Raw genomic sequence first — 26967 nt, forward strand, 5'->3', positions numbered from 1 at the left:
ACGTGACCAAGAATCAAGCAATCACAGCGCTCGTTTTGTTAAGTGAAAGTCTAGGTGTACAACAATCCAAAATATTATATGTCAATGGGGAACTGCTAAGCGATCCTGAGGAGATTAAAAATCTCAAGTCTAACGCTCAATTTACGCCGGGCTTCCCTACTTTACATGTTTGGGAGATACACCTAAAGAAACAGAGAAGTATACAGGTTGACACAAGAACACCTCCTAACATAATAGTCGCCACAGTCATAGGTCTTTAAATTCCCTGACTTTCCCTGACGTACGTAAATTTCTCGGACTACTTGAATTAACAATTTCACGGGCGAATCCTGATAATGACCTCAAACCTCCCCCTCACAGCTATCTTTTCCACCCATAGATCAAAACTTTCAGGAAATCACATACTTCGTACATGAATTGATAATTCCTTATGGTAACATGGAAAAAGGAATGATTTTCTTGAAAATCCATCTTCATTTTATTTTACCAATCCAATATCAGAAGAAAAAAATGTATGATTTCATTAACAAACCAACTGCAACTTACATTACAAAAAGTGAAAGATACAGTGGTCAGGAATCTGTCGATTGTTCTCAAAAATGTACATGATCAACATTAAAAAGGAAAGTGTCACTTGTCACATTTTCCTGACTTGTGACGCCCTTGCCTGACATTATCGTGCCGAAAACTAAACACTTTTTCTTTTGAAATAGCCCTTGGCTGACCATAAGAACAATGAAAGACAGGCGCCATACATCTTTCAATCTCCTAGCTCGGCTACCTGTAAACTTAAAATCATCGTCTCAGAATACACTTTGTTGTTAGATGTTACTCTTACGTATTTTTCTTTTTTTTCTTTTTTTAATTTAAAATTCCAAATCTGTACTAAAAGAAACCGAAAAACAACCACAAGATTTAAATATCGCGAAAAGGCGAAATTATCTTTCTGACCATTTACTCATGCAAATTAAAACATACATTCGTGCGACTAGAAAGAAATAAAGCATGGATCACTTCTGAAGCTTAGGATTCTTTGCATATAGAAGAAAATATAAATCCGAATTTTTGACAAATTTGAGGAAGTTACAGACGGAATGATAGTCAACCATTCCTTCCGCTTCGCAGTTCAGGTAAATTTGTAATGACCGCGACTGTTGTTTACCCATTCGAACCCCGTGACCAATCTTATGACGTATGAAGCTAATAATGTCCATTTAGATTTTGGAGTGAGCAATTAGAAATCGGAGCGAGCTTGAATTCGTGGTGAATTGAGAGTGTGAGAGTTTTGTTTGGCATTCAGAGTGCCTTGAGGGCCAGTAGAGGCCACCGTATCAGGATGATTCCTCATCAGCTGTAGTCTCCTTCGCAGCCGTTCTTTGGGGGGAGCGTCGCGTGACATCCCAAAGTACAGCTGCAAAGGAGATTAAATCGGCTGCGGCAATTTTTTAGCTTGAGATACAAACCAACACGAGGACTCCTGTAATATTTGATAATTCTGGAAAACAAAGATAGCAATTTTATATGATTCCCGACGACATTCCGATCATACTTAAGGCGTGGCGTTACAGCATGAAAGTTTCAAAATGAAACAGAAACTGAAATAAGGCAGAACTATACCATCGAAATCAAAGGGAAAGAAAAATACCAATAATGTAAAGCTATAGTACCTGAAAGGTAGATCCTCGTGCATGAAATAAAGTTAAATCAAAAAATGGCTGTGAGTGACCGCGTGTCGATTTGGAAACAGCGAAGATATGAAAATTCGAGCGATTCATGAAGTGAAATACGAGCGCGTTTGATCGGAAGTCTTATCTATTTCAACCATTGGATAATCAGTGCAAAAAAATAATTAAATTAAGAAATCACTCAAAACAAATCCCCCGGGGCACGGCCTGAGAAAGGCAGACGGGTTTTATTGTCTTTCTAGGATGGGATAACATTTCTGTATTGACCTCAGCAGATATAAAATGGCAGTTCTGCTCACTTCTCCTCGGCTCATGTTTTGAACCAGAACATGTCACTTTATATCTACTATCACTGAGATATCATATTTCTTTTACATATGTCAATCTTCAGCATCAGAACGATTTTAAGGTTACTTCCCACCTTTGCGGGTGTCCTTCAGGAAAAAATTCGTACGCGCGCTAGTTTCACTAAAATGCTAGCAATCACTTAAGAAAGCTTAGTAACTGCAGATTACGATAAAAATATAATTTAAGTGACTTTCCTTGTATGGAAGGGTCAGGAGCCGGTAAGGCTTGAAATGACCAAAAGTTCTTGTATTGAATTCATCCGGTATCGGATGCCGCAGCCCGAGCAAAGTGACTGCACAGTTTTATTCACAAGGCTTTTCGATATTCTGATTGGTCGCCTAGATATCGGCGTCTAAAGTTGGAGAAGCTAAAAATATGTGAGCCGTGTTGCTTAAACGGACGCCACAGGACAATATTTAAAATATCAAAATTTCCCGATACACTTTCGTTTGTCATTATTCCTGTGATGTTTTGGAGAAAATTGACGAAAATCGGTTAAATCGACATACCCTATAAATTTGCTCAAAGTGGTTGTATTCTACCCAAAATCAAATGCAAGATTTCAGCTGTTACGGTATAATCTAAGCGACAGAAAAACTTTGAATGGAATGTTACTCTGTGAATTGTGCGGTTTGCCTTGAGGGCATTTGACATCTTTTTTCAAAATTTGGGTTGGTTTTTTCACAAACTTCCATTTTAAAATAACAGTTATTTTATTTAATATGGCTAATTTTGGAGATACTGGTCCTCTTATGGAAGATAATTATGACGATGATGACGATGATGATGATCCATGATTCACCGTTTTGCACCACTTCATTTGTTTTTAGGGTCTTTTGTCTGTTGGTTTACTTTTAAAGTTTGCACTCTGAGCCAGAACAGTGTCCCAGATGTGTGATACATTCTGCACGATGATGGAAACCGATCAAGGGGTATCGTTTTATGATTTAATTGAGAATAGTGGAAACAATAACAATGAAAACAATATATATGTAAGAGTCATCGAGCGTGCCCACCAAAAAACTGGGCGGACCAGGCAGGGATCATAATTTTGGCTCATTAAATTTGGCTCAAACTTGGCCTAAAAGATAAGTATTATGAGTTAAAAAATGTGTGTAAATAATTGGTCAAATAGTGAGCATATAAAAGGACCTCATGTTTCAGCGATTAGATCACCCCTGATGAAGGCACTAGACAGGAGTGTCGAAACTTTGGGTCTACGAATTGTAATTTCTCGGTTACATTCATTACATATTTAGAGTAGATGAGCATCAAACCATGTCTGATTGTCCACCTCTTTGCCATGTGAACTTTAATATATTCCCGTACAAATTAATATATTTTCGCCATGACTCCTATTTCGCAAGATGATCATCTCACAGCTGGAGCTTGAACTGCCTGTGGACATATAATCATTGAATAGGTTTTATCTTGGCGGCCAACACTCCTCCCAAGCGAATGGTGTGTGCAGCAAGAAGCACTGGAAAGGTCTTTATTACTCTCTAAAGAAAACCGAGATTAAAATAAGACCAGGGAATCTCTGAACTTTCACGTTAATTGTATAACTATAATAGCGGAGCTCGCAGAGCCCCATAATTATACAAAATAGTAGTAACCCATCAAGCCGAAAAAATTTGGATGTACGACCGTACGACCGATCGTATAAAGTGCTACTTTTAGCATGCGCGGCCGACTGTACCACGGGCACTATCTTATAATCAGTCCTCTACACAGACACGGAGAAGTTGCCAATGAAAATCCATTGATATTACCACGCACTTTATCCATAGTAGGAGCTTTAGTTTTGTTGAAGAGACGTGCGGGAAAAAAAATGCGAGCTCCGCTTTTAGGCTTGCCTAAATCTATATATTATGTCCCACTAATACAGTCCCAAATTAGCAATAACAAGTGTTGCGATCAAAAAGGAACAGCGTCATGGTTGGACATGCGCATAGAAACATCATGTTTAGAATTTTTCAGTTATTTTTTTTAATTAAAAAAAATAACATCTATGTTAGTGTACAGAGAGTGGTATGTTGTTCGCACCAATCAGATCGTTTAGGGTATGTAACTCGCACCAATCAGATCGCCGCATTAGGGTATGTATCTCGCACCAATCAGAGCGTCTTTTTTTTCCTTTGGTTTGAGAGGCGTTCAAATTTCAACGAAGTAAGGGGGGATTCGGTGAGAGCGGTTCGTAAAATGGAGTCATCTTTTAGAATGAGAATGGTGGATAGTTGTTCGAGAGAAATTGGAGTTCTGTGCACTGTAGCACGATCATGGTTATTGTTCCTTCACGACGAGAGTGAGTGGAACAATTTTGAATCAAATATTGATTGAGGTGTTGATGAATTGCACCAAGCATTTTGATTTGAGCAGTTCTTTAACGGCAAGCTGTCTTGCAAGATTCATGATTTGTTGAGTGTGCCGGCTATATTTTTCTGGATTGGTTTGCTCGGTGCTATTTCTAGATGAATGTCTGATTAAAATTAACTATGGACGATTTTGTGTATGTTTTCGATGCCTGGAGAAAGTGATCTTGTAGGGTCGTTTGTGTTCAGATACCATCGTTAGCATGTTTATTTGATTTTGTTGTCTGGAATGAATGATTTACGGAGGTAAGTTAATATGATGTGATCTACTAACGTCGAAAATATATCAAGTCGAAGGAACAGTTTTGGTCTCGGTTCGCATTTTTGTCAACAAAATAAATACATACCGCTTAAAAAAATGATAATACGGACCACGTGTCAATTGTTTCTCGCATGTTGCGCGTGTTAAATGTTCAATAGTGACATCTCGTTTACATCTACATCTACATCTACTTTTATTTCGTTGGTAAAATCTGTACAGATTTGCACTGATTATGTAGAGTGACTTTGGTATTAGATTGCGTTTGATATGAGTAGCATGTAGCACTAACTAGTGTTTGAATTACATCAGGGTATCACGAAAGCTGAGACCTAAGATCCCTCGAAAACTAAGACCCCTCGAAGAACTTTTGGATACGGGATATTTTAAAAGAAAGAAGAAGCTAAGGTGATCTTTTCAACCTGAAGGGCTTACAACTTGGAGATGGTGAACTCTTCTTGAAGTGTATATATACAGGCTACTGAGCTGCAAAATTAAACGTTAAATATCGATAAGTAAACTTTTCACTGTTAAAGTTTCTCTAATTCAGAAAGAAAAAGTGAGCTTTCTGTTTCTCTTTTCTTATTGAATAAAATTAACCACGCATTAGTGTGGATGGGGCCTGAATTAAAGAGTGCGTAATTAACAGTGACCTACGTCAGCGAAGGAGAGAATATTTTCGATGTGCCGCGTTTTGAGCGAAAGGCAGTTTTAATGTATTCTGCTGGAACAAGTTGCCTGTTTTCAATTTCCGGGAAACTTAAAACGCAATTTTTAAGATCAGTTATTCCAATCGCAGCTCTCGTGTGTGACTTCCGGTAGTATTCGTCAGGTTTATTTCGTTGTGTAATATTTGATCGTGAGTCGCTCGGATAATCAATTCCACAACATGATGTTTTGAAGGTAACAGCAATGGAGTTTTGACTTCTGGATTTAACAGACTGTTTTGGATTCTCCCCTTACATCTTACAAGACCTCTAATGTCTACGTAAAGGTTAAATTGTCGAACGAGAGGTGGAACAGGTGTTTTTGCCGTTGACATCATGTGACACATTTTATCTGGAAAGAATTGATACTGTATGGACTTGATCCACAGTTCTTCTGTATGTCGAAGTTCTTCAGTATCTAAATTCAGACTTCTCTCGAATCCTGTTCTCCTGAAGAATCGTACAACGTGGGCGGTTACACGCAAAAGTTTCTTCCAGCTGCTATAGCGGGTTGTTTCAACGACTTCGTGAACGCTGCACTTGCGAAGTCGTCATCAAAGCGTGTGTGGTAGTCGCCGGATTCTGCACAATTTTTTGCAAGGCGTTTTCGTTACCCAAATAAACGTCACTCTCGAGCGGCCATTCCTTCTCAGGTCTGCGTAGAAATTCAGGGCCTTTCCACTATCTCTTCTCGTTTGACTAATTCACTTGCTGTCGTACCCCGTGACGGAAGCCTGATCAGAATCAAGAGGGTTTTTGTTGATAGTCTTAGTGCAGGATTCGTTGTTGAAGGCCTAAATGTAATAAATGTCCTGCGATAAAGTTCTAAATATAATAACATTTGGTCCTAACTGTAATTAAGCCTAAATGTAATAAAATTAGGTCCTAAATGTAATATGCCTCGAATGCAGTCGTTTAACTGCTCTGGTGCATTGTTGTTATAGCGGACATCCCCATTGACATGTTTCAGAGACAGCTGTTGCACCAAAGAATCCTCCACCAGTACATTATTTTTATAGCTGACGTCCACATTGAGATGTTAAAGTGACAGCTGTAACATGTAACACCAAAACAATGCTCTGAAGACTTAAGTAGAGAAGCATTGGCTGCAATCCGTTATACTGATGAACAATTGGCACCAAATGACAGCTGGCAAAACAATGAGTACGCTGACAAATACCTCCCCATATATCATTGGCTCAAACTCGTAAATACAATAGCTTTTGGAAAAATGTGATGAAAGTTACACTTGTGTGATCAGTGATGGAGTTAACAAGTTATAAACCAAATTACAAACTTGGACAAGGGAGTCCGCTGACTTGTAGTTCGAACAATTTGCAGGCTCGGATATATATTTTTTGTCTTTCCTTGCCTGAATAGACCTTGTTAAGGCCTATTTACACGGCACGACTTTGTCGCATGCGACAAGCTTACGACAGGCCTACGACATGACTTAAGAGTCGTAAGCGAGTTGTAGGTTTGATTTACACGAAACAATTCGTGTCGTAAGCCTGTCGTAAGCTTGTCGCATGCGACAAAGTCGTACCGTGTAAATAGGCCCTTAGCGTGCCCATTTTATTTCCCAATTCGGACCTCGTGACCACTTTAGAGAGTTATTTCTTTCAAATTTACGAATATCTTCGTGATTATATAAATATGAACAGAATAGTTTTTCTCCTCAAGAGAACGTAATTGGAAAAACTATGTTCTCTTGATCTTTAAATGCACGCAACAAATTTGACAAACGCATAAGGTATTGCACGGGTCTGCATCCAAATTATATACTCAGTGACTTACATTTAATAGGTGTAAATGCAAAGAAGCTGCTGACCAGCACATCAACACAAATCACCGGCTCACATTGCCAATCACAAAACAGACGTTTAACAAAAAGGTATAGAGCATGTCATCAATGACTGAACTCACCGACGATTGGATGCACGAGAACATCCAGGAGACTGACTTAAGGAATCGAACGAGGGGCCAAAAAAAAAGAAACAGCAATCAACAAGTTGCCAGGATCATGGATCCACTACTTATTTTAGGACAATATAATTCTCTTCTTTTAGTCTCGGTCAACGGCACCTCTCTGTGTAGGCAAGTTGAAAATGCAAAACCTAAAGCAAAGTATTCCCGCTGAACGAGCTCACTAACGCAAATTTTTTGGGCTCCAAAATAATAAGGCAGTTGTTCCTAAAAATTAGTTCCAATGGAAGAGGTCGTACTGTAATTTAAAATAATCGACAGGTATTTTAACGCATACTTGTTACTCGATTACGTCTCATACGAGGCCGAAAACAGTCACACGAGTGAGAAATGATGAACATTAAAAATGGTTGTTTAGGTTGAAGGCTGTAATGTCCCAGGATCCTTGAGCCACAGGAATCGCAACATTCCTCTGTCTGTTTCGTTATTTCCAACCATTAGAAACGCCTTTGTACCTTGTGGTTGATTAAGAGTCGCAGAAACTCCAGCTTGTATCGTCGGTTCCATTCCAAGCCCAGCTACGCTCCCCGGTCCATGAAGAGTTTGTTCGTTTTCTAAATCCACAGGTTGTTGAAGAGTAGATGCTTGTAATGTAAAGGGGGAGTAAGAGTTTGTTCGTTTTCTGAATCCACAGGTTGTTGAAGAGTAGATGCTTGTAATGTAAAGGGGGAGGTTTCGTGTCCATGCGTTGTCTTTATTTTGTCGCTAGAATCTTGACTTGTTGCGTCCTTAACAGCTCGAATCTTCGAGAGAACTCGCAGATTCATTTCTTCGGCTAGTTCACTTTCTGCTCCGATTTCGTCCACGTTACAAACTTCGATAATTTCTTCGTCCAGAGATTTCGCTAAGTCGAGTTTTGCGCCCAATAATTCCACGATGACATGTAGGCGTGGCGTATCCAATTTATCCTGTTGCAGTAATCATCTGCTTCCTTCATAAGTTTAGTTGACACAGCTCAATTGCCGCTGCGCTTGGCGCGGGTTAGCGTTAATTCCTCTGACATACTTCGTTCTGACATGCTTCGTTCGTTCCTCTGACATACTTCGTTCATACTTCCATTTCATAAATCAATTTGTGTTCTCCAAAACGTACTCGCTTTCATTAACAACAACCGAATTTTGAATGACACACACACAAATCATACAGGACTGAAATATTAAACCGAACTTGTCATCCTTCCATTACAAGAAGTCACATTATCCAATTTCACTCGGATACTGAGATAAATGGGTTATTCGTATTTTAGGGCAAACGTTTATCAAGAAAATTCTTAGCCTGGCGCGAATTATAATTTTCATCAGCGATCTATAAATGGCATCGAAAGACAATTGAAAACCCACACAGCCGTCAAGCAACCGACCATGCGACGAACGCATTGCAGATATGAAAAAGGCAATTCAAACTCTAGAATCACAGGAGCCATTTAACAACGCTCGATGTTCAGAATGCGTTTTTAAGGGGTCTTTTAATTTTTTTTTTTGCCGCAAAAGTAAAATTTTCTGGCATGATAGTCAAAACGGCCTTTCGCTCGAAAGGCGGCATTTGGAGAAAATTCTATATTATGGTATATGGTAATTAGGTATTGAAGACTGAATTGGATCATCGTGAACTTCTCAAAGTCGTGACTCGAACTGTATTCAAGTGTTGTGTTATTTAGTCGCGCTATAATTGGCCATGAATTCAAATAGGGGTCTTGGTTTTGGAGTGTTTTTCAAGTGCGAAAACCTGAATCCTGAACCAGTCTTTCGAGGGGTCTCAGTTTTCGAGGGATCTTACGTCTCAGCTTTCTTGACACCATAACATCAAAGCTGATTGAGATACCTTCTGCAAGTGAGAAATATTCCTGCTGAGAGAACTTTTGCTGCAGTTTTCATAGTTGAGTATGCAAAAAGTCATTGATTAGTCTTAGAGGGTGATGGAACCAGATACTAGTTGGAACTCACTCAAAGGTGACCACGACCGCTTAACAGTGGTGAAAATTACCGCAATTAAGGGGAGAGAAATTTGAGACGGTGACAACAGGGTGACCGCTTAATAAGCTGCCGCTTAATGCAGGTTCGACTGTACTTACCTGTTGTTACTGTAAATACTTGGCACTGCTATTGATAACTATACTGCCTGTTGGTAATAAGAACATAATGTCAGTTTCAAGGTGATTGTTTTAAATAAGGCCAATTAGTAAATATGTATGTATGTTTAAGATTAAGTTCGTAAATACAATTTAGCACACTGTCTTTTTTTTTCCTACAAATACGGACCCTAATTAATAATTTTCAGCTTTGTTTAAAAGTTATACCTTTTTCAAAAGCCCTCTACTACATTTGTTATTGAATTATTTCGTTGAATAATATGACCTTATATATAAAGTGTTAGTAAGATCGCGTTTTTCCTCGCCCCTTCAGAGCTCGGAAAAACGCTACGCAACTCACAAAATTTCCGCGCGTATTTCATTTCTTGAACCATCATATAAGATATATACAAAACATGAATCTAACATTAAATATCATTTGTTATGTGTCAAGAAGTTTGTTTTGATGAGAAAGAAGCCTCCTAAAAATGATAACTGAAATCTTTTGTAGTGTTTTATAAGTAGACAGTATCAGGACAAACAATTGATAGACAGATAAGGAAAGTGGTAAGCTACTACAACTACAAAAAATCAAGTACACCTTTTCCAGGTAATACATAACAAGCCAGCTTTTTAATTGCATCGTATGTCGCGAGTCAGGATTGATTAAATCCTATACCGTGTGCACTTGTTCCGACACTGTTAAGACCACTTTTATTTTTGTTCGCCGCACACTATTTCCCTTTGACCAAATTTGTTTATATTGCTTCTGCTTAAATAGAAGCTTTCACGGATTCCTCGTTAAAATTTTCAGAAAATACAAAAAAGCTTAAGCCTGGCAAAAAACTACCATACGAATGTTGAAATCGCGGACAGCAAACGTAACGGAATTACCATACTAAAATCTTGAGTGCTCATTCATTTTGTAAGTGGTTTTCTTTTTCATGTAAATAACGTTTTCAATAACTTTCTGGATGAGACCCTGTTATTTTGTAGACATGGAAAGTCCAAGTCTAATGACCAAGTCCAACATTCCGCTTTTTAATCAACTGTTTCTCTAAACAGAGGGTCCCAATAGGTTTTTCGGGATCCGGGATTGGGCTTATTTGAAGGCCGGGATCCGGGAATTCAGAGGGGAGCGAGATGTGGGATTGTTATCATGAACGGGACACGGGAATCGGTGATTTTGAGGAGCGGGATTCGGGAAATAATCACTTAAACGAACTGATAGCGGGATGTCCGTTAACGATAATTTTTTAAAAAAGTGATCTACTCAGTCCATGAAAAGTACCTGGCATACAGGTTCCCTTGCATTCAAGAGGCGGTCGGGCTGCTCAGCGACACCTTTCAGTTATTGCGCGGGAATGAAAATTCTATCAGCAGCGAAGTTACCGAGTTACCAAAAGTCTTCAATGGCCCACAGGGTAACGTGGCATCTGACTGTTGCGTCAACTGAAAGACTTAACGGCCTTGAAAACCTTCAGCAAGTCTCAGAATTTTACCGATATGACGCTCTTAACCTGTTGTGTTGCATGACCATGGCCGTGGAGGATATTCACTTGGTTGTGCATTGCAAAGATCAACTTTTCACGGTATTAGATTACCCAAGAAACTTTAATTATCCAGCCAGAGAAGGCTTAAAGAGGGCAACCCATTAGGTGGCGTACTATTTTACAAATTTAAATTCCTTATATGTTTTACCCGTATATGCCATGATCCTGTTGGGCATACAGTGGAACCTCGATTTAACGAACCTCTAAATAACAAAGTCCTCGGTATAACTAATCAATATAACTCATCCCGGCCAAAGTTGCAGTAAAATGTATGGGAAAGAACCTCGATATAACGAGCCTCGATATGACGAAATCCTCGTGATAATGAAGACAATCCAGAGGCACAAACAGATAATATACCCCGATATAACGAACAAATGTCAACACGTGACAAAAGAAAAATGCGAAACAGACCAACAAGAATCAAGATCCTTCAATTCTGTTGCAATAGAACAACTTCATAGTTAACATGACACTATCGACCACATCTATAGATCCGTTTTGTCCTCTTTGTCTCTTACTAGTTCTATTGAGTGAATTTGACCTCTTTGTTTTAAAAAAACTTCTTGTAGTAAAAGGTGTAAGAGGCAGGATTTTCCCCTTTTTTCTTTTCCTTTTTGCCCTTGTTTCTCGGTTTGCCAGTGACTTCCACCAAAATTTGTCCTCCGTGCTTTAAAAGCAAGGTGCTATAGCTATGTTCAGACCTGATCAGTGCACGTGTATTGTAGCTTCAAATAGACATTAAAGCACATATGTCATCTTCAGTAATCTTTCCGATCCAACAATGCTGGTGAGTACGACGTCACCGCACCACAAAAAAAAAACATATATTAACCATCCCTCGATATAACGAACATTTTGGTTGTTTTTCCGCAAATTCGTTAAATCGAGGTTTTCGATAAAACAAACCCTAGATATAACGAATTAATTTCTCCAGTCCCTTGGCACTTAGTAAAATCGAGGTTCCACTGAACCAGTAATTTAACCGTTACCACCTGTACCGATGGCACCACAGAGCATACAGAAGATGAGGGAATGGGCGAAAACATTGTTGCAGCAGCAAAAGTAAACATTTGTTGCAGTGCGTCTGCGCTCTGCCACACAGAGACAACGGCGGCAAGAGCTTGAACTCCCCGTCGTACCTCTATCAGAGAGAAATTCAGCCGGGCGAACTGGTCAGCCTCGAACGCTCGGACTTCGAGGAGCATCAAGAAAATAGCGGGAAACAAGACGAAGAGGAAGATGGAATATTAGAGCGCGATTCCCCGCGTGATGATGGTGACACTCCATCTTTGGAAAGAGAGGCTGATTTTTACCTTAGAGGAGGTTTCCGCTTCGAAAGAAGTATTCGCTTCACTTTGATACTGACCTGTCTTTACGAATACTTTTCTCCGAGATCGAAGTTAAACGGAAGGAAGTCGTTAACTTTACTAACGTACGATAATCGTGTAAAACTTTTAAAACTTCTAAAATGAACGATATCGTCATTTTGGTGAAAATAGACAAACTTACGCCTTACGGTGACCGTAGACTCCAACGGATCAACGAGAAAATAATCGCCTACCGAATAGGCCCTCTTACGTTGAATGGACTAAGACAGCATTTCATGATCGGAATCGGGATTAGCCGGTATAAACCGTCGGGATTGCGGGATTGAAAGAAAATTTTAGTCGGGATCGCGGGATTGAAGAACCCTGTTGGAGACCCTCTAAGTAAGCTTACAGTGTCGAAAACGACGAATCCTTGTAAGATAAATTACCTTTCTTGAAAACCGTAAAGACAATTCTAAAGAGAAAACTGAGTGATTTATTTTGCATCAAAACGCTTCCTTTCATTTTGTTAGTGTCGTCATTTCGTTGACTTTATCACAGATTAACATTGTTATTCTCTTGTTTACGCTTGCGCAGCAAAGTATTCTCCACCATCATGTCAAACAAACTTTCATCTGTAAAACCTGAATCCTTGGCGACTGTATTTACAACGCTCTGTGGACTAAAGGAACAGAATAAATTGCATTCTAGGAGGAATGGATTTCCTTCAATGTCGACTCGGAAGTCGAATAAACCAAAATCCTGTAAACCTAACTCTCGAAAAGCTCGGCAACTTTGTTGTTGAATACGATGAATCAGCTTCTCCTCTTTTCTGGGATCAAGGAACCATGGTTTATTTTCAGGAGATTTGCCTAGAATGAAAACAAACATAGAATCAAGCAAATTGTTAATACAGTCTGGTTGAAAACTTTTCCCCCTGAAAAAGTATCATGAGTGTTAACGAATCGAAGATACTTGATGACTACTGGATGAGTTTCTTGTTATAGGCAGTAATTTAAACGTGAGACAATAGTAATCGAGAAGTCTCAGAGGAATCACTTCATATGTTATTTAAAATAAAAAATTCGCAATTTAAGACGCGCTAACGTGGGGCATAGCCACGGGTCAAGTCTTCTGACTACCGAACAAATTGCTTAATCTAAAAGAGAGATAAATATTCACTCGAGTTCTGTCCTAAAGCCAAGTTCACAGTCCTCACTTGAACAAAAAAAGCAAGCAGACGAAAGGCAAAAAAAGAAACGAAAAGTTGTGCGAGAACTTTTCCAACAAACGGAAAGTCAGAACGTAGGAATTAAGGAAAAGGGGAAAGGAAAAACATGAATGTTAACTTATCTGAGCTTATCTGTTAAAAAAGTAATATGCCTTAGATTGAAGCTGGCGAATCTAGACTATGCTGAGTTTCTTAGATTAAATTTTTTTGCACTGAGCCATCATCTTCGGAGGCATCTATAATTTGGGGTCGCTTTTCACACAAAGATACTTCTTATGGAAAGCTATAATAGACAAAAGAGATAGAGAATTTTTTCATCGAGTCGAGATTTTTTTTTTTTTTCGCGTCGAGAATCTTTTTTTCTGAGCCGAGAATTTTTTCATGAATTCGAGAATTTTGTCATCCAGACGAGAATTTTTACTGCGAGTCGAGAATATTTTTGCCGAGTCGAGAATAATTTCTTCATGTCCTGAATTCTGACAATCAGTCGAGGAATTTTTTCTGGAGTCTAGATTTTTTTGTCGAATCGAAATTTTTTCTTATCGAATCGAGAATACCCAACATGTCATGCCGTCATTTGCCGCCAAAATGATCAAACAATATGGCGGTTTGCAGATCTGTTGCTGTCGTTTTTCAAGTTGCTGACGCTACTGTTAATTAAATAATTAGCAATGGCAAGGTAATGTCCAATTCTATGATTGCCATCGTCTGCCAGTGGATCAGACACTAGGCATTTTATGTCATCTGTTTGATTATCAGTCAGTTGAATGATGCTTTCAGGCACAGAAACCGTGTTATCTCTCTCGGTACTGGCCACAGGTCCATCAGGATCAACACCATACAGGGAAATATTACCTATATCAATGTCATGCACCCCAGAGGGAACAAACTCAGAGTACCAGAGTGCCAGGGGGGACGTGCTTGCCATAGTACGTAGACCATGGTGATTCCAGTGGGAAATAAACTCATCCAAAGATGCCTGAATGGCCCGAACGTTAAGATAGTAAAAGACAAACAAATCACAATCATCATGTGCGCCAAGAATGCCAGTAATTTCCATAAAAATGAATAGATCAACGTAAAGTGAGGAAACAACCCTGTTAACCTCTGTTCAAAGCCTCTCTATCCTTTGATTGTGCATGCCTCATCCAGCTATTGAGCTTTCTCTATTTAGCCCCTTCTGATTAATCATGAATCGAGTAACATTCACGTTTCCAACGCCCCTATCTCTTCTAACTCGTGATGGAATTCCAAATTCTTGTATTCCATCCATAAAGTATTGCAATACTGTACCTGCTAGGTTGTTGGTGAAACACTTTATGTAAACTATTGCTCTACTATACCCCTTAATACAACCGTGCAAAACAAACCTCCAGTGGATTAACTTGGGATTTGAGTCAATGAGCCATTAATGGTTTGGTTTTTTAACATTATGCAGACGTCATTGAATTGCACATCTGTGCATTATGGCGTGGTTTACAGGATCAATTCTTTGTAATGCTTCCCGGATTTTTCACCTCTGAACATAAATGCCACGTAGTCTTAAAGCTTCTCGTACATACGTTTTACCAGAGGAAGGCGTTATTCGTAAGATATCTTTTACATTCCAATCAAGTTCCTCTTCATTAACCTCGCTGTAATCAAGAATACCAAATTCTGTTGTTCTTCTGAACAGATTCCTGGCACTAACACCTGAACACTTTACAATAACTGCCTACTGCATACCAGTGCTTCGAAGTACATCAATTCGTTCTGCTGTAATGTTGTATTTTGGTCTTCCTAGTGAACTTCTTTCGCGGTAAGGTACACTACGAAACTCAGCACTGACTTGAAAAGAAGCAGTATTTTTATGCCTGATGTGGTTTAGTAACTCCCGCAAGAAGTGTGGAAGGTCGTCAACCAGCACTTTTATCTCTAAAAAGCCTTGGAAATTGGCGAGAACTAAAGAAAACGCTGCGATTATTTCAACAAAGCCTTCCAAGCGATCGTGTTTACATTCCATTTTTCTCTCGTTTCCTGGAGCTGTGCATCGTTATATATGGGAAATGCAATCCTGTATAGACAACAGAAACCTCTCCAAGTCCTCCACATTACCGTCAGCAACTTGAAGAACGACAACGATGTATAAAAAGGCTACGTAACCAACAGATCTACAAACTGCCCTATCGTTTGATCGTTTTGGCGGCAACTCGGGTATTCTCGACTTGATGAAAAGATTTTCGACTCAGAAAAATTCTCAACTAGTTGTCAGAATTCGACTCGAAGAAATAATTCTCGACTGGCTTGCCATAACTTGTAGAGCAGGGATCTACTCCTGCAAAACATTTAAGCCTCTCGCCGTTTTTTTTTTCTTTTTTTTTCATTTATTTATTCTCAGCACTAAGGGAATCGTAATAACCTCGCAAAAATTGCACACAATCGCCTTCGACGACCGCCATGTTGTTTTACCTGGTATGCAAAATGGCGGCATACGTACGGTTGCTGTGGGATCACGTGACGCATACAAGACCTCCGCTATTTGGGATTCAAAAAATTTATGGGTAGGGAACCCAAGTAGCCTGACGACGCCCTGAAAATGTGGCTTCGTAGCACATATGTTAATTACCGGTGTTGTTGGTGGAATTAAAGACGTATATCTCCAGTACTTACCAACAGGTAATCCTTTTTCATTGCAGCTGAGTTTGTCTTCAGTTCTTCGAATGTCATTTTCTCGTACTTTATACTCGATGCACGACAAAGCTTTTAATTCTCCATTTGCTGCTGATTCAACAACAGCGCAGCGAATTTCCCGTCCCTCTATGTAACTGCCGAAAAAAAAATTAAGGAGGAAACGAAATAGAAAATCATTGAATAGGATTAATTTTTTTAACTGTAAAACGTCATAAGGCTGCAAAATTACACATAGTCTCTACGCAAGGCGTGTGGCCCCACTCCAATGAATACAAAGGAGGGGTCGAATTATTATGACAGAGTAATCTACTATGTTATAGGAAAGCCCCACAAGTCTGCATTCCGAAAATAGCTTGTTCAAAGTCTAAAGCCTGCTTGGTACACTAGTAAGATTTGCAGCCACTTGTTTAGTGTCCCGCCAAAACTTACTTCGTACTTCAGAGTGACCCGTTGTTTCTTTTTAACAATTCAAGCCAATTTCACAGGAAAACGCGAACGACCAAGTCGGGATTGGTTTTCGCTTTACCATTTGATTGGTCGAGAAGGTGGTACGATTATGTTTACCAATTACAAAGCATACTGAAGGAAAAAACTAATGTCAACTCGGATTACTTTCGACAAGCAATTAAAATTGCTTTCTTTTAATTCATGCATGTCTCAAACCTCATTGAGAACCATCTGACCTAAGAGCTAACAAACTTAAGCTTTAAGGCTCTTTCAGGAGATGCACAAACTTTTTTCAAGAAAAACGTCTGTGAATAAACAGGTTTCCTCGTATTTTGAGTCACTTACAGTCAAATTTACACAAGTATTTTGAATGCTTCCATGTATTTAAACAAATGCTTTCATCGACAAATCAGATTCGTCCGATTTTGGATCCGACTTACAGTTTCCTTCATATATAAGCTTGACAACAACTTGGCCTATCGGCATATCAATATCATCACGGTCAAAACAGCCAAACCATGTTCACTCCTACACGCTTCCTCGACTACAACACTTACTCAACGACAATACTACCTTTCAATGATCACATGGTCTGAATACGATAACGCATGCTTAATGGCTGCGTTGAGAAATTTGGAGTCTTTCACTAATCGCACTGCTTTGGTGTCTTCTCCTTGACTTGCTTTGACAACACATGGATACCTAACTTGTTCAGACTCTAGAGGATCACCTGTGGCAAAAAAATTCTCAAAGTCAATCCGATTTAAATTACCAATCATTTTTTATTTGTTGGTGGTGAGTTGCTAGCGTCAACAAAGCTTCGTGTCTCATAGTAAAGCGGTGTAAAATTGATGCAAATTGACACAATTACTTTTTTAATTCACAGTGGTGCTATCAAGAGAGGGAAGACTTGGTAAGGTATGAGTCGGGTCCAATTTGAAACTGATCTCTTTTCTATAAGTCCGTTTTCCAACACCTTAAGCTACTCAGTATTGTGTATATTTTTTCGCTAGCCAAATGGTTTATTTTTCATTCGTAGGAAATAGCAGAGCACAGAAGCTTGGGAAGGAGTTCAAGGGAAGAGTGTCGCTTCTGCCTTGGTGGTAAATAAATCCATCAGCGCATGAAACATCGCCGTAAGAGACCAAAACACCGTGTGTAATGAGTTTGTCCATGGAAAGATATCGCGATTCCACTGATCCACCCACTAGTGGAATATCCAATGCATCAAAGAGCGCCCTGTGGATAAGAAAACGAAAAGCCTCTGTCAGTATTAAAGATTAGAGATCTCTGTATTGTATGGAGGAAACTACTTCAGTTACTATTCTATTTGATTCATGTAAGGTTACCTTTCTGTTCTCTACAATATTTCTAAAAGTAATGAAGTTTTCTTTCAAATGGAAGGCCATGAAGGCTAATTTGTATCCACACAATGAATGAAAATCATGTGCGCCATTTTGAAAGAGATCCTTTTGCTACTGATCCTTTTGCAATATCAAAATAATCGAAGTGTGCCCTATGACAGGGGCGTAGAACAGTGCGTAAGATCATCAACAGACGTCAAGGATTTAACGTTTAGTAGCGAAACAAACGACTCAATTCGCGTAAACTAACTTGTTCCGTGCAAAACATGAGAATAAACAATTTATAAGAACTCGCAAAATGACGCAAAAGTCACGGAGTTAGTCATTAAAACCAGACGAGACAAACTACATCAAATTGAAACTAACAAACCCCTCAGTAAGAGATCTGACCTGTAAGTTGTCATTCCTTTTAAACAAACAAGATGGAGTAGAGCCATATCTGGTTGTATCACATGTTTAATGTGCTGCAAGGCGGCAGTGATGTCCACCTTCTTGAGACTGTTTCCTCTTTCCTCCAATTTGGTCAAATCCACGATATCAGAAAGTCTTTCCGCAAATGACCAGGAACCAGCTGGTCGCACGAGGGCGTAAACAAAATGATAATCATATTTTGGAGACTGCATTTCCTCGTGAAACGAACCCCCATACAGCATGTTTAACTTGAAGCTGAATTCATCCGAGGGTGAACCCAAAACATGTAAAATCTGAGACAATAAGAGATTTTTTTACAGCGAGCCTCGCTTAATGTTATTGCTTAGATGACAAAGACATTGAATATTTTTTTGAACTTTCCTCAAATGTGCTCCACCAAGGTTTTTTTTGAAAACTACAATGAAAAAGATAGGTCATCGTGCTTGCTTAAGAGATATAATGGCCCAATCTTACCCTAATTTCCCGCAAGTTATGCCTGTACAGTCGGATCTCGGTTAGCTGTATGCGGCCGACCAAGTTAAAGAAAGGTAACGGAAGGTGGCGGGAAAGTAATTTTAGATAGAAAGGAAATCATATTTTGTAGAATGCATTTAGGCGAAAAAAGGTGACGATGGTAGTGGTAATGGTAGTGGTATGGTAGTGATTGCGAGTTTCTTCTGCTGAGAAAAAACGGAAAATGATGAAAAGTAATCTACCAAGATTTTAGCTATTAGGAGGGCTGTGACGACGTGCTTACCCTCAAAACGTCGGAATCATGCACCATTATCGCAAAAATTATTATCCACTATCATCTCGAATTTGAACATGTCCACGTGATAGTGGTTAGTAGTTAGTGACACACACTAACGGACGTCTAATTTGGGGAGTTACTACATCACGGGCGACGAGCGGAGGAGGAAGAAAAGATAGAAATACGAGCGGTCAGCGGGGTAACAACTTTAATACATCATATAGAAACATATCAGTTGTAGTTGTGGAAAACAATGATGTTGTAAAGCCGAAATGTCAACAGTGTTTAACTTGAAGCTGAATTCATCCGAGGGTGAACCCAAAACATGTAAAATCTGAAACAATAAGAGATTTTTTAACAGCAAGCCTCGCCTAATGTGATTCCTCAGATAACAAAGGTATTGAATAGTTCTTTTAACTTTCCTCAAATGTTTCCCACCAATGTTTGTTTCGAAAATTGCAATGAAAAAGATAGGTCTACGTGCTTGCTTAAGTGATATGATGAGCTATGATGGCCCAATCTTACTCCCATTTTCCGCCAGTTATGCCTGTACAGTCGGAAAGGCAACGGGAGGCGACGGGGGAAAAATTTTTTTATAGAAAGGAAATGGTGTGTTGTAGAATACATTTAGTCGAAAAAAGGTGACGATGGTAATGGTAATGGTTGCCGAATTTCTTCTGCCGAGAAAAAACGAGAAATGATGAAATGTAAACCACTAAGATTTTAGCCATTAGGAAGGCTGTGACGACTTGCTTACGCTCAAAACGTCGGAATCATGCACTATTATTCGTTCGTTCAAATGGCAAAAATTATCATCAACTATCATCTCGAATTTGAACATGTTCAAATTGCATGATAGTTGATAGCAGTTAGTGAAACACTCTATTTTTTTATATAATAACGTCTAATTTTGGGGCTGAGGATAAATGTTCCTTGGTTTTTCGCGATTTGAGACTGAAAACGTTCTTAACATGTTCTTAAAGTTGTGTGGTATAGTATTTCAACAAATCAAATGCACCGTTTGCTGTGATGTGGTATTAAGTTGCTTGTCACATAGTTGTGAGCCTTGCTTTGATGTCGCGAACAAGATGTCCTGCAAACCAATCCTTGTTAACCTTGGCTTCACAAAAGCAAAATGAACAAAAAAAAGACGTTCTTCACTGACTCTTATGCTGGGTATTGTTGTGTACCGCAATTACCATACCCCGTGCGATTAAAATACTTCGTGCAAAGAACTGTCTCAGTGACATGCCGCGAACTTAGAATCTGCATGATTTTCTTGTATGTCTTCTGTTTGTATTCGTTTGTACAGCTTGTTGAGTCATTTTTATCATATCACTCTGGCGCTTGTATATCAATTAGGAATCGGGTTATTAAAACCGTAAGTCTTCAATGGTAAAATGTCGTCTCTACTTCACAACAGGTTTACAATAAAGCGTTTACCTTCACTGTTTTCTTCATCCTTTGCTTCGATTAGAGTGATGTGTGGACGTACCGTCTGCCAAAGTACAAAATATCTGAGTAAATTAATTACATCACGTAAATAGCCCAAGTTTGCACCCTTGTAGCATGGTTCCCAAGAATGCCCTTTTTGACGTAACAACCTTTCCCGACCCAGTGCCTGAGATGCGCGGTCGATCCAGGTGTTCAGTTAGTAAAACAAAGCGAAATTTCGTTTTCGGGTATATAGAGATAACGTTAAAGGGGAAATATGTTATACATATACATATACATATATATATATTTATACATATATATATTTATTGTTTTTTTAGAGGGCACGGTAACGAATCTTGCAATCTGATTGGTTCTTTACCCGGTCAGTATTTTCCTGTCTCTGCCCACGGGCCACGGTAACGCTTTCGTGAGTCGCCGAGTACATCCCAACTTTCGTTGTCATTTTTCATAAATATACCTCGTTTTCCGGCTGGGCAGTATTTTTAAGAAAACACTTCGGTCACTACCTCAAGCCGATAAATAACTTATGAATCCTCCCTTTTCTCTCTATCAGATCGCTTTGGTTGACAGAAAAATATTGGTTTCAGAATGAATTTGTGTAAACAATAGTGTCATACGTTGGTTGACAAGCGGCCTAAAAACCGTCTGCAATTAATTTTAATCGTTCACAAAAAGTACCTAGAAATTTGAAACGTGAGGTATTTGGTTACAGTTAAACTGAACGATGGAACTTTCATTCATTTAATATCTGAATTTTCTCGAGCAATTTGTTCATAGTAAAAAAAAAAGCGAGCGAAGTCTTAATTTAAGTTCTACAACAAATATACGCTCCTGGTGAGTCTTTCCAATTCCGTTCAATTTGGACATTTGTACCTTAAATTGCACAACAGAAATTGAAGGAATTGAGAAAAGGCCGCATTAAATTCCCTTGTGTCTCGTTGGAGTGTGCCGTTCGAATTCAGTTTTTGTGAAGGAAAGATCAGAGTTAAACACGCCATTACAGCAAACGAACGAGCAAACTCTCACAACTTCAAAATAAAAAGATTGAATTTACTCACAATTAATTTCCTCGCCGTTTACTTAATGAACAGAGGTAAATCTTCGTACATGAATGAATGGTCGATGAGAGTAAATAATACTTTCCGTTAGATCATTAACTGATTTTTAAGAAAACATTGTCGTGACAGTCCTTGCCAAACTAGTTCTGTTGGTTTTCAAATGTTCCCACGATTTTTTTTTCTTGCGCGCTCTCTAATTGACAGGTGTCAGATTCTGACAGATACTTGTAAAAATAATGTTTCAAAGGTTGTTTGGAAGCCTTTTAAATCATCTTTATCGTTACGGAAATGAAAATGTTTCGCTGAGGCATCTCTCTTAAATTTGCATCACCTCTATTTTAACTACCATTTACTCACTCAAAAATTGTTCAGTTTATGGAAGATCTTGCCGTATTTTACGGCCATAAGTCATTCGGGTTCTTTCGGAAAGAATTTCGTCAAGTTTAAAAACAATAAATATGTTATTTACCGGCTAAGGGTCGGTCCGTATGGTGAAAAACTGTGACCTCGGTCTTGAAAATGCTGCCCTCGGCCTACGGCCTCGGGCAGTATTTTCAAGACCACAGTTTTTCACCATACGGACCTCCCAGCCGGCAAATAACATATATATATATATTCACTTGCGAATTCCAACAAAAACTAAAAGACCTTGACACTGTTTAAAAGTTCGTTTCGGGTATAAAGAGAAATATGTTTTAATTTTCTTTGACGTCCAACTTAACTGTGGGACATTCACCGTACACGGGTACGTAATATCTACAGAAGCAATCAGCATTCACCCACCCCAAGCGTGAAAAATTCAACCATAATTTGAAAGCTCTAAGGGTTTGGGTTCGGCGACGTCCGAGTAACACCTCATCCGAAGGCTCCCAGCAAACCTTTAAGCTGGAATTGGCGACACCTGTGATACATTGTCATCGCGTAACTTATTGTCATACAATTTCCTGTGTGTATTGCGTTTACGCGTAAAATACCTGAGATTGTTTGTACGTTTCATTAGTTGTATTGCGTACTTGTGGTTGATGTTTCTACAGTTGCGGAATGTTATGTAATTATTTCGAGTAATTTGTCGAGTTTTGTGTAGAAAATTAAGACCTAGAGATCAAAGTAAACATATCTACATATTCCGCTGGTTCCGGAGGCCCCTCGCTGGGAAATAACTCAGTACAGTTTTATTAGCTGTATTTATGTGTGAACAGCCTGTTTTCGTACATGTGAAGGTTTTTTAAAAAACAAATTACGGCGGCTGAAAATATACATTCTCAAAGGAGAAAAGTCGTTGTCAACGGAAATGGAAATTGTCTTTTTACCGAGCTGCGACTCTTTGGAGGGATGAAACAAGCAATGAGAAGCACGAGGAGATCAGTAGGTCGAGATCTAGTTTGTTTCAGAAAAATCCCAAGATTTTTCAGCTGCCACTCCTCGCTAACTAACCTTGTAGTTAACTCCTAGTCAAATATAAACACAGTCTCGGTTCGAAAATGAAGCGATCTTCGCAATGTCGAACATACTTGAGCAGTGGTGAAAATAAGGCCTGAAAAGAATTCAGGACTAATAGGGATTTGAACCCATGACCTCCGCGATACCGCTGCAACGCTCTGCCAACTGAACTAACAAGTCAACTGGGAGCTGGTCATTATTTTGGTTCCAAATAAACCCTTGAAGTGGTGAATAAACGACTGTAAATATATGAAAGTCATACATTTGAACTGCGGATAAAAACGTGAATATGAAGGCGATCTTCGCAGTAACGATATTCATTTTCACTATTGCCCAAGAAGTTCGTATCGCAAAGGTCATGGGTTCAAATCCCCTACAGGCCTGAATCTTTTTCAGGCCTTTTCTTCGCTACTGCTCAAGAAGTGTTCGTTACTGCGAAGATCGCTTTCATATTCACGTCTTTATTCGTAGTTCAAATGTATGACTTTCATATATTCACAACCGTTTACAGTCTCGTTTTATTCAACGCTTAAATTTTCTACAGTGATGTCTTCGGCTGATTTAACTGACTGATCATAGTATTTTATTTTATGCAAAACTCCTTCCAATGCCACGCTCAGAAGCCGACGCATCCCGCGGGATCGCCTTTACGCGTTTTGTTCCAATCTCTTTTTGATCGTTTGAAGACACTTGTCAATTTCATAACAATTGAGGTTAAATTGAGTGGTAAGTAATTTCGCTTTACTGTCAAAATAGCCACAAATGAAAGGGATAATTTAGCTCAAGGCTTTTGTATTTATGACACTTGCAAGAAACAGTTTTTAAATTGAAAACCATTAACATAATGCAACAGAGAAGTGCTCCAGGCTTTTGAAACGCCTACATATGTTGACCAAATTGCTATTCAAACTCCCATGCAATCTGGTTCCTTCTTTCAATTTATGGCAAAAGGAAGGAAGGAAATCTCAAAATTCAGTAAATTTAACCATAGAGTATTACTTTTTTTGATAAAAAAAGGCCAGGGGTTAATTGTATCAGTTGTTAGTTTAAAAATCAATGATTTTCCAGTTGAGTTTCTTCAAGACGCCAACAGTCGTAAACAGTGCAACTGTTCCATTTGTTAGCAAAACGTTTTTATGCCTACGCGGTATGTTTTCAGCTTCATCACAGCATTTCTCAACAATCAATTTGGGTTAACTGAAATAGCTAAAGCCACGATCCATCAATTTTCAATTGCGTGGCACTTAATTTGAACTTTCCAGGTTATAAAATTGAGTCAAAGTGACCGGAATAGAGGAAGGAAATATAGAATGAAATGAATCAATAAAAACTTTACGAGATCACGAATAAAAGAAGAATAAAAAAATTCCAATGTTTTTCATGTTTAAAAGGTATCTGAAATTTCAAGCAGTGAGGATTTCTCTTTAGGGAAAGAAAACAGATGTTTGGTCCACCTTATGTCATCTTTCGTATTTCTAAAGTCACTGCTGCAAAATCAATTTTCAGTTTATGAGGCGAACAAATTACGGAACGGAAAGGACGTCTTCTCTCTATGTAGCAAATGCTATCGGGTTTTCCTAACTTACTAATTCTTAAAAGTGCAGATGTTTTTTGATCAATACAATATCAAAACAATACAAAAAATAGCTACTCATTCGAAAGATTTACATTTAGACGGGTTCCCATCAGCGTTACTAGTGTCAGTTATGGGCCTCGGCGAGGCCTCGGCGAAAGTTGGCTCAGGCATGCGCAGTAATCGATTTGGTTACTATATGAAGGTCGTAAGATTTATATCATTTACTCACATGCTTTTTTTGCTATAATTCGTATCGCATATGGTGACAGTGGTGGGATCTGAGCTTTTCAAAAAACTCGGTGATGATAGCTTCATGAGAGAAACTGTCAGAACAGTAGCCAAGAAACGCCGCAACGCACGATCTCTAAAATAAGTTCTACCGATGTTCGTATCAAGGCAAAACGATTTGCGGCTACCTCTGAAGAAGGCTGACTTTCTTGCATTATTGCAAAATGTTTTCAGTATTAACTTACCAATGTTAGAGGTCTACAGCTCCAACTGATACCAAACAGTGCTAGTGAAACTGGCAGTCTCAAATATGACAAATATAGATGCGACGGCGTTCATCAAACGACTATTGGAAAAATGTTATCAGTGTTGCAGACACAAAATGTGCTCTAGGGCGAAATGCGTGGGGACCCTTATGGGGTCATTTATTTTTTTTCAATCAGTCCAAAACAAATATCGTGTGAAGAAAATATATTTTTCGTCTTGAACGACGAAAATATCCCCAGCACTATGAGGAAGCTGAATCAGAAACTTTTCTATTTATCACGTTCGTGACAACACGATTAAATATCTTTGTTCACATCGTCACCAAGCTTAGAATTCACCATCTTCAACACTCTTTAAACGAACGCGAGGTTTACGACACTGCTGATCCTAGCAACATACGATCTAATATCGACCTAGTAATGATAACAGTGATAAACTGCGAGCTCTGCGAGACAAGTTCCTGTTTGGTTGTGTGTGGGATCTCACGGGAGATCTAATTTCTCAAGGCATCTCAGCAGACTGGGCTGAATTTCGTCTTTGCAACCTTCCGTAACAGATGGTTTTTATCCAAACCAGTTTTGTTGAAAAGGCATTTTTATAGTTAAGAGCCTCGATGACAATCGTATGTCGTAAAATTTACTTTGATGAGTGGGTACGTACTGCTAAGAAGGAAGTTTGACTCGAAAGAAATTTGAGAAATTGTCGACACTGACGTATTAGATTGTAAAGATCTTTCCATAAACTTCTTAAATATAAATTCAGTTCCGTTATAAATTCTCAGCACTAAACATAGTTCCCATAGTTTTATTGCAGATTTGAATATTTACAGATAACAAAAATCGAAGCCAGCATCATAATGCGTTTTCTCTGGTTCCAGAATATACGTAAAGGGTTTTGATGAAGCTAATATATCAACGTCTTTCCAATCTCTAAATCTCTCAATAAGTTAATTTGTATCATACGCCCAATTAAGGAAACCAGGATAATTTTTAGCTTCAGTACTGCATACTGTGAAGAACTGAGAGAGGAAGGAAAGTGGCTGAGCAAGGAATCCCTATTGCAAACGACAACCTCTAAGAATCGTCTTATCCAGATTGTCCACAACATTACTCATATACTGTAACGCATATCCCATACCCATGATCTCATCAACTGGGCGAGCGATAACAATTGCGTCAAAGTTGGAAACTGGAAAAATCTTACATCTTTCAAATGTTATAATTACCAAAGACGAAGATATACATGTTTGGTTTTTTATTTGAAGGTGCAGATAGAAAGCTTGATTAGAGCTGATTAATTGCTAGAGTGTGTCGAAACTAACAGGGGGAGATTTCTCTAAAAGTGTTTGTCTTGATACTTTACGAATAAGCCCAAAGAGCGAGTAAATCAACGAGTGAAACACATGAGGACTGATTGAAGGCATCCCTTAAAAATTGTCTGAGTTAGAAAAAAAAATGCTTTCCCTTTGCAAATCAGGACCGAGAACGGAGAACGGGCATGTGCAGTAATCGATTTGGTTGCTATATGAAGGTCGTTCTCCTTTCCTATCCAAGTCTATGCACCGTTTGGTTCGACCGTCAAAATATATAACGTTATCGAGGTTTGACATCCAAGGCCCGAAAACTCTCTGAAATATCTAATTCATAAATGATACAAATATTCACTTACCACGTTTCGGCGTGCAGCTGTTCCCGCTCTGGCTCGATGCCTCTCGAGATTCATCCAACACTTAGACGTCGTATCCTTGCATAAAGTAGTGTCACGTATTCTTTTATAAG

General features: G+C 38.9%; 1 protein-coding gene and 1 pseudogene across 3 annotated transcripts; both read right to left on the reverse strand.

Moving 5' to 3' along the window:
- Window positions 1-12766: 12766 nt before the first annotated feature.
- Window positions 12767-26930, reverse strand: LOC149048508 (uncharacterized). 3 transcript variants are annotated; one of them, XM_089198780.1, is made up of 7 exons: window positions 26858-26930; window positions 20606-20660; window positions 18391-18704; window positions 17733-17875; window positions 17210-17366; window positions 16169-16323; window positions 12767-13160 (listed from the first exon to the last, which is right to left on the reverse strand). In XM_089198780.1, exons 2-7 carry the CDS (start codon window positions 20621-20623, stop codon window positions 12844-12846), a joined length of 1104 nt encoding a protein of 367 aa, XP_089054906.1. In that variant the 5' UTR covers window positions 20624-20660; window positions 26858-26930; the 3' UTR covers window positions 12767-12843. The 3 variants fall into 3 exon arrangements, with proteins under 3 accessions (XP_089054906.1, XP_089054908.1, XP_089054907.1); XM_089198782.1 differs by lacking the exon at window positions 26858-26930 and adding an exon at window positions 25168-25295; XM_089198781.1 differs by lacking the exon at window positions 26858-26930 and adding an exon at window positions 21679-21826.
- LOC149048509 (uncharacterized) lies at window positions 13997-14711 on the reverse strand (annotated as a pseudogene).
- Window positions 26931-26967: the final 37 nt, after the last annotated feature.

Source organism: Pocillopora damicornis, chromosome 3 (assembly GCF_964200805.1).
Source record: "Pocillopora damicornis chromosome 3, jaPocDami1.2, whole genome shotgun sequence".
NCBI lineage: Eukaryota > Metazoa > Cnidaria > Anthozoa > Scleractinia > Pocilloporidae > Pocillopora > Pocillopora damicornis.

Excerpts from the sequence above, each read along its gene's own strand:
- LOC149048508 (XM_089198780.1), bottom strand. Across the intron at positions 16,324-17,209 it reads GACCATGTGATCATTGAAAG|TTACATAGAGGGACGGGAAA; the intron begins GTAGTATTGTCG and ends TTTTTTCGGCAG. Across the intron at positions 13,161-16,168 it reads TGAAAAAGGATTACCTGTTG|GCAAATCTCCTGAAAATAAA; the intron begins GTAAGTACTGGA and ends TTTTCATTCTAG.